General features: G+C 47.3%; 1 protein-coding gene across 1 annotated transcript in view; it reads right to left on the bottom strand.

Moving 5' to 3' along the window:
* Positions 1-1393: 1393 nt before the first annotated feature.
* The window catches only part of ALPK1 (alpha kinase 1), a 32876-nt gene continuing 17829 nt past the window's right edge, over positions 1394-16440 (bottom strand). The window contains exons 6-16 of the mRNA XM_085057558.1: positions 11240-11438; positions 10276-10335; positions 9374-9460; positions 8618-8694; positions 7530-7625; positions 7042-7146; positions 4628-6644; positions 4218-4371; positions 3498-3660; positions 3225-3411; positions 1394-2979 (exon numbers count right to left, since the gene is read on the bottom strand). Coding sequence (XP_084913684.1) covers positions 2783-2979; positions 3225-3411; positions 3498-3660; positions 4218-4371; positions 4628-6644; positions 7042-7146; positions 7530-7625; positions 8618-8694; positions 9374-9460; positions 10276-10335; positions 11240-11438 — 3342 coding nt within the window. The 3' untranslated portion in view covers positions 1394-2782. The remainder of the gene's footprint in view (positions 2980-3224; positions 3412-3497; positions 3661-4217; positions 4372-4627; positions 6645-7041; positions 7147-7529; positions 7626-8617; positions 8695-9373; positions 9461-10275; positions 10336-11239; positions 11439-16440) is intronic.

Below are 16440 nucleotides of genomic sequence, written 5' to 3'. Positions count from 1 at the left end.
GCCGGGGCTTCCCTCAAGGCAGCAGGTGACAGCAGCAGGCACCAACACCTTGCTGCAAATACCCTTGTTCTGGTTAGTGGGAAGAAGATTCCAAGGAGGCTGCTGCTGCTGTGTTCTTCCAAGCAGAAGAGATTGGGCAGCTCGGGCTACGGTTTTGTGCTTGCTGACGTGAGGCTTTCCCCTCGGTCCCCTTGAATAGCTGTGTCTTCTGAAGGAGCTGTGCCTAAATCCAGCAGCTGGGCTCAGGGGGCAGCTGATGCTGGGTTTATGGCAGCAGGGCCATGCTGCCTCGCGTGCAGGGGCTACCTCACAGCTGGAGGGGTCACCCCATGCCCACTCTCCGCCAGCCGGAATGGCTCGGGATGATGCGGCTCTGAGGGAGAGGGAGGGAGGCAAGCCTGGCTCAGCCCTGTATTGTTGGGATAACGGAGGGGCTCCCTTTTCACTGCATCTTTTCTAACAGAAATTCCCTGAAGTGCTCTAAAGAGTCATTAGATTTTGGCAAACGAGTGAGAAAATCATTCTACCTGTTGTTTGCAGGCTTTGGTTGCATCAGCTTGTCCCCTGGATATCAAATTTACTAACTTTGATGCGCAAGCACGACACACAGCAAACAAGACTCTGCCTTTCACCTGGATACCTGCAGAAAGGGAAGGAGGAAAAACCTCTTTAAGCAAATACCTTCCCTGAAGGACAGGAAAGCGTGTCACCACTTTGTCACGAGCAGGTTAGTTTTGTGTCTGACTTACAGTGTCACTAACACGAGGTGTAAACTCAATTCCTTGAGTATAGGGGAGAGGAGGAAATGTTTCACGTTTCCTCAGGTTTGATGTCCCTACAGTTCACATTGCACTATCCCAGCACGACACAGTTCCACTCCTTTTGTAGAGACTGGCCCTCAGTGGTTATACTGAGTACTCAGGCTGGAATTTGCAGAGTGTTATAATTAATCTAGCTCCAAAAGCACCTCGGTAGCAAGCTACTTTATACAAGCCACTGAATCGCCAATAAAAACTTCTTATTTCTAATAAAAAAAGGAAAAAGTATTCTCTATGTCTCAGTTAGTTCAAATTACTTTATTCTGAAACCAGAGAAAATAATAGCAATTTTCTTTGTCAGTATCTCTAAGATAAAATTTACTTCCAAAATATTAAATTCCCCATCATCAGAGTCAACTATTTATTTCCTCAATAATCCCCTATTTATACCACAAATATGAACCAAAGATTTAAGCTCTGTGTGTTTGGGGCCACGGGTGCATCCCAGTTCTTCGGGCGATGAGGTTATAAATCCATTATTTCCTGTATCTAAGCCCCAGGTGAAGACAGAGTGTCTGATACATCTGAAATTGTGCCCAAGCCTGCAAAGAGTAAGACCAGTTCCAACAGGGAACTGGCCAAGCCGATCCTTGATCCTAACTTTTACCTGTGAATAGCCATAACTTTGGCTGGGAAGGCAAAATGCCTCCTCAAACCAACAGAAATGAGCTGCTAGGTGGAAATATTAGGAAGAAAGCAACATACTATAATTTCACATCGATGGATTTATTCAGGAACACATCTAGATAATTTTTTTTTTCTTTGAGCAGGAAGGAGCTGGAAAAGGCATGACTGGTCAGGGGTCCCAAAACTGCGTGTGCTGTCGGAGCAGACACGGCGGGGCCGGCTGCTGGCAGCGCATTAGGACACTTTGTTGTGCAGAGATTGTTCGGGAGGTTTTGTTTTGGTTTTAATTGTCTCTATAGAGCAGGGAAAGCTTCTGCAGAGAGGCTTTAACACAGCATCTCTGCCGCCCATTAATTCCCGGGATCTTGCTAACTAGCTTTGTTTGCCCTCCGGAGCCCGGCGCTCGCTGGCCCGCAGCACGGAGCTATGTGAGCGCGGCGTTTGTCACTTAGTTAAAGCCAGCATTTCCCCACTGCCGAGGACAAGGCCGGCCTTTATTGGCTGCACAACAAGATAACGGGCTTAATCTTCCCAGTAACACGTGAGTTTTCATGTATCACTTTAATCTGCGAGACACTGGGGCCGAGTGTCCTGTCACATGCCGATTTCACTGTTGTGTGAGCCGGCGACTGCCCAGCTCAATGATGGATTGTTTGCTGGCTCTGAACAACAGGCAAGATGGTGAATGCCCCGGGGTGACAGACAGTGTGCAATGGGAACGGCCGCAAATCTGATGGCCCGGTTCAAGTTCACCTGACAAAGCTGGAGCAGTCTGCGAGCAGCGCTCGGGAAAGGATTATTCACACTGGCATTATATTTTTGAATGCATTTTTCTCCCCGCGCAGCTGCGCAGCTCCCCAAGACTGAAGGTTTATGCACCATAATAAAGAGATTTAATTTTTTTTTCTCTTCCTTCTCCCTCTTTACACCTAGTTCTAATCAGTTGGCCCAGGGATAGGGCATCTTTCCAAACAACTCGGCACAAACATCACCTAGAAAACAATAGCATTGCTAAAACGCGAGGACAAAAGCCTAAAAATCTCTGCTGGCTGCAGAAACAAAAGGGGATGGTTTTGTTAAAGCAAAGTCTGTTGGGGACCCATCTTTTTGTGGAACTTTGATGCTGTGTTCCCTTTCTCATCGAGAAAATCTCCCCGAAGAAATTATCCTAGCCTTTGCGCTCGGGGGCAGCGGGACACTGGGGCTTTGAGGGGGAAGAGGAGAATGGGAATGAAGGCAGCTTTTTGCTGCCCTGCTGGACAACCTGCTCCCAAAGATGTGTAGGGTGAAACAGAGTCCAGCTCAGGGGTCATTCTGTGGGACTGACCTGTGCCAGCCTAGGCCAGCAGCTCCACTGAAGGCCTTGTCAAAGACAGGCAGCGACAGATCTCGTTGCACTCCACGTGTTGATCATTAAAAAAGTAGTAAATTCCTTTCTTCCCGAAGTTGGAGCGTGAGACATCTTTGCCATTGAGGGAATGGATCTGGGGGTCTGTGAGGTAGATGAGGCCTTTCCCATTACCTGTCACCCAACCTGTGGAAGGAATGGTACATCTTGATATCAAGCACCACAGCCTTTTAATTACCACACTCAGGACTCCCTGCCTGGCATGGCCTTTGCTGTGCTCATGTCACCTCAGTGATTCCCAGTCTCCACCTACAGCAGCAAAAGCAGAAGCCTAAGAGACGCATAATGAATTTTAATGAAACGAATACCCCAAAGTCACCTGTGGGCTAAAAGTTGAGTGTGAGAGGCATAAACTTCACCGTCATACGCACCTTGAAGGTCGACAACGACGTCTGTTCCATTGGAGAACTCGTAGGAGAAGTGGCCGTAAGCCAGACCATACTCCGTGGCTTTGTACTCATTCTTCACTACCTTGGTGTTGTTGGACAGCTTCACAAACTCCCCGAGGATGTAGGGCTCCACACTCACACACCCTTTTATAGTTCTGTCTTCCAGGATCTGAAAGGAGACAGCCTCACTGCTGCTATAACTGACACAGGACACCCCCATCAGCTCCTTGTAATGGCTCACAAGACAGTTCTTACCAGGAGTACTGCAGAGGGGATATAAAAAATTTGGGTGGGGATCTTCTGCTCATACAGCCTCTTGTTGAACTCTGTCACGTAGTACTGAGCGGTCATTTGTCGCTCCACATCACTGAAATGATGGAGGAGTCCTTTTGCTTCTTTATATTCCTTCCCGACATACCTAAACATAAGGAGTGCTTGGAGCAATGCTTGTTCTGGATGCTGTGATACAGAAACATCACTGCAAAGCAGAGCTTGGCTGTTCAGAAGTAAATCCACCTGTGGGTGATGCATTTTAAATGGCTGTTATTAAAACTGGGTGGGTTTTTCTTTCCTTTTCTATCTCATAGCGGTGAAAAATTATCAGCCAAATCCTGGGATGGGGGTTTCATAACACCAGAATGTTTAAACTCAACTCTTCTTGACTCTGAAGGGTGACTTGGCTCAGAGGTATTAAAATACTGCTCCCAACCCATAATAATGCTTTAGCTACTTCTAGTAAGCTTCTAAACCCTGCCATTAGCTCTTAGAAGACAACAGCGAAGCAGCTTTTTCTTCCCAGAAATTAAAAAGTTGTGTTACATGGAGTAATGGGAAACACTGCCAAAATGCCTAACACATTTGGGAAAGCCATACAATATTCTTGCTACAGCAAATCTTACCAGACAGTTTTTATCCCCATTTACACAGAAGCAGCTTTGATAAACATTTTGTTTTGCAAAACTGTTTGGTCCATACCTTCCCAGGGTTTCTTCTTGGTGCAGGAAGCGTACCCAAAAGGCACTTCTCTGCTTGCCTTCCTTGGCCACATTTAGGTAGTCCCCAATGAACACGGCTGTCTCCTGGCCTGTCCACAGCCCAGATTTCTTGGAGTATTTCAAAAGAAGAGCAGCTACAGAAAGAAAACACCACAGGTAAAAGGGAGAAATCCACAGAACTGCTCAGAACCTATGCTGAGGGCTGGCTGTTATTTATGATTAACTTAAATAGACAGTTTTCAGGGACGGACTGTGGAATCTAAACTCAAGTAATGGGGTAGAAAATAATAAAAAATTAAATCCTAATAAATGCTGACTAAAGTATTATGTTAAAAAGCCTCAGTCAAGCTTGTTCTCTGTGCAGGTACATGTTGCTGTGTGGGAACTTACAGTATGCTTTGTGAAGTTCTTTGGTCCTAAAAATCCCAGTAGGCATCAGTCTCTGGATGAGCCAACTATGGTTCACCCCTGCCAGAAGCTGCCTGTAATCATCATCCCTCAGAAATCGAGCATTCAGGATCTCTTCCTTCATTCTCCCAGGAGTGAAGGCAAAACCACTTCTCCTTGGGATTGAACCTTCAGGGGAGCTCGTGGGCATCTGTGCTGATTTCATCCATGAACTCAGAGGTGAACTGGATTGTCTCTTGCTGCTCACTATGTCCTGAGACTTCTCTCCATCTTCTTCCGTAGTAGCACAGTGAAAGTGCTCGGTTGAGGTTATCTTTCCCCAAGAGGGCAAAGCTTTTGGCACACTGGGACTCACTTCATGCTTTGGAGCCAGTGCTGTAGAGTGATTGTTTACTACATCTCCAACACCAATGACATCAAATTCAGTGTCATCTATTGTTTCTGCCTGGGTGTCAACTTCAGGCATTTGGAGAGAACTGTTCCCCAGCATGGCAGATTTCCTCATCCACTCACGCACAGAGGAGTCACTGCCTGGTTTTGGCCCCATGTTTGTTGGCAGTACAGAAGTGCCCCCTTTTTGGGGGGGATGTGCCTCAAACGAGGGATCCTCAGTGCTATCTGCAGATTCTCCTGTGTGGACCCACTCCAAGTGGCCAACGCATCCCTCCCTGCTGCTGTCCTTGGTCCTGCAGCTCAGCTCCACACAGGAAAAGGACTTCTCGTCCTCCTGCCCTGTAGGAAGGGAGTGAGAGACTGAGAGGGAAGGAAATTCATTGTTCGAACCCTTTGCTTTCTGCTCTGAAGAGCTCTTTCCACGATGTCTTCCCTCCCGCAGCTCTTCTCCACAAAGAGACTCCTTCTCCACCATCCTCCCAGCTCGAGGTGAACATTCCTCTAAGGAATGCTGAGGAGATGCCCCCCACCCATGGAGGGACTCCCGAGGAGCAGGATGCCAGTGATGGTGAGGTGATTTGGGAGGTAATGAGCGCAAGGATGTGCCTTGGCTGTTTTCATCAGATTCTGTGGTGCAGCACTGCTCCTCGACTGAGCCCTTCTCCCCTTGCTGCCCTTCCCTGGGAGACTCTCTGCTGCAATTATTATTTAGCTCCTCCCAGCTGGAAGAGTAACTGGATTTAGAGAGCTTGCACCAAGAGCTCTCAGAAGTAGTGCTTTGGCTCCTGTTTTGACCTCTGCTGAAAACTCCATTTTCATAGTTTATTTTCATTTCTAATGGCTCAGTCTCTTCTTCGAAGGAGATTTTCATCACACCAGAGCCAATGTCTTGATTTTTCCAGCCACCAAGTCCCTCTGAACTGCTTCCTGCTGTTGGTGAGCCCAGGATTTTCACAGCACCTCTCCTCTGGTGAGCTATTTGTTCAGTAGTACACACAGTGTCCATGGTTTTGGTCTCTGTTCTTAAGGTTGTGATGCAAGCTCCCACCTGGATTTCTCCTGGTGTGGTTTTATTAAACCTGCAAGTTTTTTCGAATACTTGGCACACTGACAGGTGATGCTGGGAGTGCTTGGCAAGGATTTTCTCAAAGCTGGTTTCCCCCTGCAACACAGGTTTTTGTACCGAGCCTTTATAACTGTCCGGGACGTAAGACCTGGGATCGGAATTCGGGAAGCTTTCCACTCGCAGGCGCTTCTTCACGGATGCGATGTGAGACATGATCTCCTTGGCAAGCATCCCTTTGTCTTCCTCCTCTGGAAACACAGTGCTGTAGGAGTGCAGTTTTCCCAGGGCTTCCCTGCACAGCTGAGTGACCTCATGGAGCTCCTGGCTCTCTCCATAGAGCCATCGGTGCACGGTGGCGAGGCAGAAGGCAGCTTTAATGAAACTGTGCAGCTCCTGCTTGCTGGTGATGGCACTCTGCTCCTCCTTGGTGAGGAGCCCAATCTCAAAGGATTCTTTGGCTTCGGACAAGTAGAAGTCTCTCTTTTCCAGGGGACAGTCCTTAGAGTGACTGTAGGACAGCAGGCACATCCCACGGATGTTCTGGGAGGGGATCAAAGAGGAATGAAGAAATTAAAAACATGTTTCTTTTTCCTTACACAACTTGAAGCAAATGCTGGCTCTAACTGCCTGCTGCTATGTTTCCTGGAGGAAATAGTCTTCCTCTTTTTCCTTTGAAACACAGCTCTAGTTCTAGGAGAAGCAGCATTCTCAGGGCTTGAAAGCCCATCCTCACTCTGTGGACAGCTTTCCACCCCTCTGCTTACCTCCTGATTGCAGTTCAGAGCAAGGTTTATACCACATATAACCAACCAAACACACAACACAGATACAATACCCTGTGTGACACCGGGTTTGAAAGCCAGATCAGAGCTAAATTTAGCAGGCAGGACTCTTCCCCAACACAAATCCCACTTCCAGAGGGAAGACTAACACTCACCACAGCCGTGAGGACAAACAGGGGGGTGTACTGGCTGTAGGCTGCTGCCAGCTTGCAGGCCTCAGCAGCTGACAGCAAGCGGTGGCTGAACTCTCGCAGGAGGCTCTGGGGAAATGAGAAAAAAAGCAAACATGAAGAAAAACCCAATCTCAAAGGCTTTACTTCCAAATACATGGGGCCTACTAAGCAGGGGCAATCATATCTTAAGCAACAGCCAGCTCTGTTTCTGTAGGAACCTTTTTGCTCAGGTTTACCATGGATATGTCATTTTTGACTCTATAAATATTCTAAATATATACACTCTATACAATACTCTTAATACGTTCTTTTTCCTAAAGCCGGGCATTCTCCCGTCTAGGAACGAATGAACTTCTTCACTGGGAGCAATGGAAGTTTCTTCAGCCCTCTCAGCACAGGAGAAGAAATGTGTGGTTGACTTTGAGACCACCTGAAGAATCCACGTACAGAAATCCCAAACCAAGTCCTACCAGGTCAATGTCAGCATTGGTTTTAAAGCGTGCATAATCCTGCTCATTCATGGAAGCAAAGATGTCTGCCATAATACCCAGGGAAGTGGAAATTCCCTGAAAGAGAAATTCAGAATTATCATAGTGGCTTTTTCCTTTTTCTTTTGAATTTTACTGCTCTGAATAAAGTAGGTTCTATGCAGAACATGCCAGAAAAACAAACAAGCAAGCAAGATCCAAAGAGAAGCGTGGCTAAGAAATTCAGAGATGTCATCTTGGTATGGTTTTATTAATATCAATTTGCAGAGACTGTCATCTGGAAGATTTGATGCCACCTATGGGCCTGCCTGGCTAAGTAATTAAGAAAACCAGGAAATAAATGTATGCTTTCACAGAATTCACTACAGAATTCCTTGCTCCTGCTGAAATGGAGAACATAGAACTGTTCTGAGCTTGAGGTCAAGCTTTAAGACATGGCAGAAGAGAGGTGACAAGGTCTGGGTTTGTGGGATATCTTATGCTGGGGTCCAATAACAAACCCTCTCCAAGCATCACCCGAGGACTTGCCAGACTTAGGCTCAACATTCCTGTTTAGCTACGGACACATGGTATGACTGCTGTTTCATCTCCAGTGGGAAGATTAGTGCTGCCCAGCCTCACAAAGGTGTTAAGGACAGGCATGGTGGCTGTGTGAGGTGTTCAGGTCCTTCAGGGACAGGGAAATCCATCACGCACCACAGACAGCACAGAGCAGCTCCGCAAACAGACGTGCTTGGGGGAAAAGAATTAGTTCTAATCCTAAGAAATAGCTAAAATCTACGGCTGCCTTCTCGAATTAGTCTGTCCTTGAGGCACCGGAGGCATCCTTGGGGATGGTTCACTTCAGATGGTTTTGCTTAATGAGAAGTATTGCTTTCATCCCCCTGCAGGAAAAAAGGTGTGGGTCAGCCCGTGCATGCACGCGGAAACAACGCAGAATACAGACTTTGTGCTGCCTGTTAACCCTGGCTGAGGTGTGTAATTGAAACACCATTGCTGGAGGAAAGAAAAGCTAAACTGGAGTGATTATTGGATTGCCAGGGATGTGCAGGGTGGGAAGGAAATGCTACCTTTTTATCTGGCTTAGGAAGTTCGAAGTATCCCACAACTGAAGCCCAGATCAACTCTGCTGCCTCATACCACATCCCTGAAATAAATCAGAAAACAGGCACTGAGCAGGTGACTGTGAAGCATGGCTTTCCACAGGTTATTTTACATCTCAGTTCCTCAGAACAGGATAAAACCATACCATGGCATGTTTTGCTTCAGTGACACCGACGATTTATAGGTTTCCTTTAGCTTTCGGCTGTGCATAAACACACATTTGATCCTCATAAAGGACTTCAGCTCCACAGTCATGGAAGACTTCAGTGTTTCAAGCCAAAAGCACAAAGTGAAGGCTGTTGCCTCAAGTGCCAGACTTTGAATACAGAAAGTCCACCATGCTGAAAATCAGGGACTTTCCTGTCTTGAGAGAGGAAATTGCTGGGATGTCCCTGTCATCAACTACCGCCTGCCTTTGGGAACACCGAATTTGGGACAAGCGTTAGCAAACACAGAGTGGCACAGAGAAAAAGGGAACATTTCAGATTGCTCCTCGACTTCGGGTGAGATTAGTAATATGATAACTTCTGCAATGTGTTTGCTTGGTGCATGGCTCCAGGCCCTTGCTGCAAAGAGATGGGTTTGCAGCTCATCTCCTGTGGCTGTTTTATGGATATTGGGTGTTCACCAAGCCAAAACTCTGACATGTGCCCAGTGTAACATTTTCAAGGGAAAAAAAAAAGGGGAAACCTTGAGTGGAAGCTTTTAGAAAAGAGCCTTACCAAGCTTTTGCAGAATCTGTCCCCTGATTTGTAAGCAGACTGCCTGAACAAGAATCCGATCACTTTCCTCAGCATATCGCCAGGTTCCTGCAGGAAGAGTGGGAAAACTCGGCATAGAATGAAAAATATTCCAGTCAGTCTAAGCCTCCAAAGGTAACATGAATCCCAGCAAATTACCAGGATTCTCCTCCTTGCATGGAGGCTCTTTTCATATGAGAATCTCAGTTTCACATGGAAAACAAATCAACAAAACCTAGAACAGGCTTCCTCCATTTCCACAGTTGTAGAGAAACCTGAATGTATCCACTAAATAAACCCTGACAACTAGGAAAATGGAGAACAGATATAAACCCCTAAAATATCTTGTCTCAAAACCATAACTAAAAGAACCATGATGCACATCTGCCAAAATCAATGAATTCTTGCTAGTAGTAATACTATACACCCCTCCAGATCCTAGACAAAGCCACATGACCAGCAGGAGAGTTGCTGGACAGAAAGGAAAATAAAACATATAGAATAAAGTATTAATTTGGTCTGTAAGATCAGTGGGAATCTGAAGCATGAACATTATTCCAAATAGCCTGGATTTTTGAAGAGATAGAGTTGTCACAGTTTCCTAGATCGGTCAATTGCTTGAAATTGGTCCCCATTTTAAACTTCTTCATCAGAATATTTTCCCACCCAAGTGAAGGTATACAAGGATGAATCATGGAAATTTCAAAAACAAAGTGGTGCTTCCACATTTTAGGAGAGAATGGTGAAGCAAAGAGAAACGTGATGTAAGGAGTCATTACTGGGGTTGGTTTGGCTGTATTTGAGGCTGCTGTAAATGTTAAAATTGGGATCAAAAATCCCACCAAAATAGCAAGTATGAAATTGGAAAAGAAATCTATACGTACCTGTTGCTCCATTGTCATTAATCAGGCTGCTTAAGATATATTCAGCTTTTAAAAGTTTACCTGATTGAAAGTTAAAGGAAGAAAAAAGGATAGAAAGTTAACATTAAAGTGTCTTGTGTGGCATGAAGTGAACAAAAATACTCATCAGGTATCACCTGCACATAGAACTGCTGCTGTCCATAGCCAGAAATGCACAGACTACACGTTCTGTAATACGTGGTTGCACAGTAACATGAAATTATGAATATATCTGTTTTACTTTACAATTTATACATTCCTGGAAGAGTGCTGGGATTCTCAGTTCTTATTTCCCTCCCAGAAGATAGCAGTCTAGCCTGCTTCCTTCAGCAGCAGTGCTGCTGGATTCTGTCCCAAGGAAACACAGGCTTTGGAAACTCATTTTGGTCTGACTGGGGAGCAGCTTGACATCCCACCGTGGAAAGCACAGCCACAGGAAGATGTGTTAAAAACCCCACAGGTGCAGTCCATGTTATAGGAATGATGGAATTTTATTTTTTTATCCTGGAGGGGTTGTGATCTGCATTGTTTGCATAGTCAAGTGGCCCCACTGAAAAATAAAAAGCAGCTGGGACAGTGTAGAGAAAATGCCAGGATTCTAATTTCCTTTTTAGAAATTAGTCAGGAGTACAGCAATTGGTCAGGAGTACAGCAATTCAGATATCCCTGTTTGAAACCAGCAGGGAAGATTTGTTAAGGAACAAAAGCTCCAATTAGTATTTTCCACACCCTTTCACAATTTTCTCTCCTGCTTTTGGCTCTGAAGCCCTTTATACCGGCCCCTTTGTGCTAGTGAGAGGAGCCGGGAGGGCTCAGGGGGGCTGGGAGCGGGAAGCGCGCTTGGAAAGATGGCACCGCGAGCGTGTCACTCCCAGCGAGGGACAACGTGTCCCCTCCAGAGTCAAGGAGCTGTAATGGGGCCGGAGCTGCGGGGGCAGAGCGGTACCTGTGTTGACGGCGAGGCGAGCCTGGCGGATGAGCACCTGCGGGCTGATGGGAGCGCCGGGATGCAGCCTGTGCAGCCCCTTGGCGAGCCGCAGCAGCCTGCTGGAGGCGTCAATCCAGTACAGGAAGCGGTCGATGAGGAACACCACGGCTGTGGCCGTGGAGCAGTCCTTCACCAGGATGGAGGCCTTCAGATAAGCCTGAAAAAAAAACACAGGCAGCCTCAGGGAAACTCACCTCCAGCGGCCCAGCGAGCTGGAAAATGTTCAGCTTCATCAACCCTATTCCTCACCGTATTTTCATTTCTAGGATATGGAGGTGTTTATTTTGTTTGAGCCATAGATAGCATTCCTGATTTTTGTGGGGCTTTTTTTTTTTGTGTGTGTGGGTGTCTTTCTAATTGTCTAATATTTGGAACTGCAGAATTTGGTAGTCTGCTAATAAACTCAAGTCATGCCCAGCAGCAACTAGTTTAAAAGGGGGCTGTGAGACTGGGAAGGATGGAACTGGTCACTACAGCCATTGTCCCATATGGAGCTCAGGCCATCCACTCCTTTGTACACTACAAACAGGCAAACAGGCCAGGAATCCAATGTTTTTTCCCCTGCTGGCCATTCTTAATGACTACTAAGGCTCTATGAACTCTCCTGGATTCCCAAGGCGGTTGAGGCACTGCATCCACATGAGAAACTGTCGGAATTCCTGAGATCCTTGCTGTTAAGAGGCCAGCAAAGCCAGCCATACGAGACACAGCCTCATCACAGCTGCAAAAGTCCACATGGACCTGGGGGCAATTGCCAAAACTCAACCACTTCCCATGCTGGGCAGGGCTTGGTATTCCTGCTCAGCAGAGTGAGGAGGTGCTCCACACAGTGACAACCAGGAGATTACCTTTCCAGAGTCTGCCGAGAAATCTTTGTCAAAATCCCCGCTACAGCACCAAGTACCACCCTCTGAGGTGTGCAGGAAGAAGCCCATGTCAAACTGGGGAAGAGCCTATGGTACGAAGGCTGGCTTGAAGCATCGATCCCAAGCATTTCCTAGCTTGTTTGAGCTTCAGCGAGGCGGATTTGTACAAATTGCCTTTCTTTCTTTTTCTTTTTTCCTCAGCCCGAGTTGGATTTTCTAAGAGGATGGCACTTGAAAAGGATTCCTGGAGCCCCCGGCAGGCACCACTCCGCTTGTGCTGGCCAACAATGGAGGAATCCTCCTCTCCAAGCACCTGTAAACTGACACTGCAAACCAGCCATTCCAAATGCTCATCAACAGGCCATATATTTAAGCACAGAGCATCGCCTAATCTATTTTTTTTTCCTCCCCTTCTTCCTTTAATAGATCGGAGCACAAAAGCCTGAGAGAGGGTGACCTACCAAACAAAAGGGCCTTTGAGTTCCTAGGAAAAGTAGACTTGGAGGAGGATGGAAGGAATCCAAGTGGCCCTATTATTTCCACTTGCACTAATTAGACATTTTTCTGTCAGCTATTGAGCACTGCTGAGAGGCCAAACTCACTGAATTCATTTCTAAAGTGTTTACAGAAGTTTGCATCTGTTTGTGTCTCTTCAGGAGGAAAATAAGCACTTCAATAGCATTGTGGAAAATCTAAACGAAGTATCCTATTCTGAAGGGCTTGGCAGTCTTGCAGCTGCATAATTTAACTCCCCGCTCAATGCCGAAACCTCTTGTGTCCCTCTCCAAACCCAAATGGACACAAAATGTAGAAAAGTCAAGCCAGGGGGAGAAGCGGGGCTACTTTTTTTTGGGCGGCAGGGCCGCACGCTGTGTGGCATACAGCGACACGGCTCCGTGTCACCCTTTGCAGCGACGTCCCCCTCCCCGTTCCGAGCAGGACACCAAGAAATTAATACCCGCTCCTTTCATTCCCTGCCAACTCGTGTGGCTGGAAAATTCCTCAGCACCTCCAGCGAGTGCACCGGCGCGCTGGGCACGCACCCAAGCCACGCACAGGGACCCTCCCGGAACGCCACTCCGAAGTGAACCGGCAGCAGCTCCCTGTCACCCAGCCCAGAGCCAGGGAAACCCTCTGGATGCCTCAGCCTGCTCCATCACAACCAGAAACTGGCAGCCTACACAGATTTACTCACTTTCTCTATCGCTTTAGGCACATCCACACAGAGAGAGAGAGGGAGAGAGAGAGAGAGAGAGAGGTACACGCGCACTTTGTTTTCACATCTGTGCCCGCGATGTGAAATGGATCTGCCTAATTGAGTTTATGACACAAAGGGAACCTCGCGGCTGGGAAGTGGAATCAGGTGGTGGGAGAATTAAATTTGCACCAGATTTCTATACATGGACCATTGGGGGAAATGCAAAGCAGCCTTTAGTGAAGGGGTTTCGCCTTAATGGTGCTGAGTGGGAGGGTGTGCGGTTCGCATGGCTCCCTGCATTAGCGGGCTTAGCTCCTCCTCACGCCGGGGCTGAAGTTTGGGTCCCAGCTTTGGGTTCAAAGCCACGACGCCTCCTTTGCATTGACAATGGGGGCCGCTCCCAAGAGAGGGGAGAAGCTCAGAACCGGGGCCATCTGGCACTAGGACGGGCAGGAAAGCGTCAAAGGGAAATTATTGGTGCATAGTAAATGAGGATGAGGAGGAGGGGAAGGAAATAGGGGAAAATCTTTATGTGGCAGCTGATGTAATAGGAATTACAAGCCCAAATAAATGAAATATTGATTTAATCCACTCTCTCGGCCCTCTTTATAAAGCAAAGATCCCAGAGGCAAGCCCTCCTCCACAGCCTGCGGGCTCAGGAGGATCCCCTTTGGAAAAACGCCTCTACAAACAGCATGATTAGAAAGCAGGGGAAAGAAAAATTTAATTTTCAGTGTCCCCACAGTTTTGTGGATGCTCTGGACTTCTGTGTTTGCCTATATCCACTTGTCTCAGACTGGTTCAGTCTTTTTTTCATTTGTAACTGCAGACAAGGTTTAATTTTTTTTTTTAAGCCACAAAACTAAGAGCAGCCAGCAAAGAATTTCTAATTCCGTGCACAAGGCAGGAGTGTCAGAGGCATGCACGTACTTCCAGGTGCTTTAGCTCTCTCTCAAGAGCTGCTCCTAGTTAGCACTCCACTGAACCCTAACAAATTGCCCGGTTTTCTTTCCCCCTGTCAGATTAAACACAGAGCTACACTGCCGATGGATTGGGCTGAAGCCTTTCCCCCTCTTACCCCACGCGCCGTTAGCAAAGCCCGTCTTTCCCAGGGACCAAAGCTGCTGTCACCGCACGGGACTTCTCTATCAATCCCTGCCTTTCAGCTGGCAATCAGAGCCCACTCCACAAATAGCAGGGAATTAAGCCTCCCACCACCTCGGTGATGGGCAGAAGAAAGGGTGTCTGGAGGTACAGACTGAAACACGGGACAGGCACACAGTGAACTGCGGCAGACTGAGGAATCAGCAGCTCCTGGACACTTCCCTCTTGGCTCAGAGCAGATGAGAATCCCACCCCCCCCCCTCCCCGAACCTGTTAATTAGCTCAAGTTATTCATCCTGCAGGCAACGGAGAGTTGGGAATTCAACGGCAGCAGCACTAAGTCCATTAGGAGCAGTTCAAAACGCCACAGAATGGGGCAGCTTTTACAAACAACTGCATCTTGCTCCACCAACTGAGGAAGTCCTAGAGTGGGAATAACTCCTGCTTTTCTCAAGAAAAAAGGACAGCAGCATTTTGTGATGAGGACAGAAGGAGAACTCCTTAAAATGCCCAGGAAGCTGCTTGAAGGGGGGTTCCTGGGGGCCTCATGTATCCAACAGGGTAGCAGGGATCTGGGGGACCACAAGCACCTGCAGGAGCTCCTGCTCTTGATCAGTATCAAAGACAGAGAGGTGCCACAATCATTTTGTGGCCCTGGCTTGTTCTAGACCACTTACAAACTACCGTGGCACATTAAAATACTATGTTCATGGGGATATTTTAATACTTAAAAAATAGCAAAATCCCAGTGAGAGACCCCCACCCGAGAGAGCAGCAGAAAGACCATTACCAACACCTAAAAATCCAAGAGTCTCTTCCATAAATCTGTGTCCTCCCAACATCAATCCACTGGAGAAAACACAATCTCAGGAATACAACATTTCAAGTTGTGAATACTCCATGAAGCTGACTCTGACAGGAATGAATCCTAGCCGTGAGCAAAGTGAAGTGACAGCCCTACACAAATCCAGGATCCAGCTTCCCTCTTTTTTTTTTTTTTTTCCATGGTCCACATAAATTCTGCTGTAGTTTTCCCACCTCGGCAGCAGAAGACAGCGCTCTGCAGCACCAGGGCGGTCACCCTGGAGAGCTAAAACTCTCCTGCCTGCACCTAATCTCTGACACTTCTCACTTACAAAGCCTGTGAGAGGCTGGGGTGCCGAGATTCCCTCCTGGTTTGAATTCATCCCTTACATCACTCTCCATTTCACTGGGATCACCCAAGAAGAGCTCTTAGGAGGCAGGTAGCAAAAGGTCAGCCTGAACAACCGAGATCCCAGGGCTACGATTTAGGGCTTTAATTCTCCTGTTACCACACCGACAGTTAGAAGGAGGAGAAAACTAAATCCTCAGCCCCCTCTTTAGCTCTTTTTCAAAGGCTCCCAGCTCTGAAGTGCCACACACACACCTACGGCACTTAGGGCATGTCCCTTGGAATGGTTTCCCTAATGGCAATCCATCAGCACCTAATTAGCCAAGGCCCAGCCAAGGGCTGCAGGGCCTTATTTTCCACTCTTTTCAATATTCCCATTAAATCCCATGAGGTTCCGTGCTGGCAGGGCCAGGATCCGTGCTCCCCCATCCACAGCAGGGAGCATGGAGCCAGCCTGCACAGCTTCCTACAGAGGAATCAGAGTAGCCCCACTCTTGCCGGCTTTTCCTTTCGAATTCCCATCGTACCCATCCCAGCAGATCCTGGTTCGTGGCTGAATGTTTATGCCTGGATGCAGGAATTATGGATAGGTATGATAAAAATGAAGTAAAGCCCCACATCATTACAACGGGTTTGCAAAGAGGCAAAAAGAAAAAGAAGAAAAAAGTAATTAAAATATTAATGTAGCATGAATCATCCCACAAGATAACTACATGTGTGCACAGAGTTGTCCTTCAACCAAAGCCACAGCAGGGTTTTTGGGATCAAAGCCTCTGTGGACATGGGCATGTTGCCCTCTATTGGCTGCTCACCAAGCGTTAGGCTAATTCCATCCCTT

This window comes from Lichenostomus cassidix, chromosome 4 (genome assembly GCF_008360975.1).
Source record: "Lichenostomus cassidix isolate B80296 chromosome 4, HeHo_3.0, whole genome shotgun sequence".
In the NCBI taxonomy this organism is placed as follows: domain Eukaryota; kingdom Metazoa; phylum Chordata; class Aves; order Passeriformes; family Meliphagidae; genus Lichenostomus; species Lichenostomus cassidix.
This window is presented reverse-complemented; position numbering and strand designations above follow the sequence as displayed.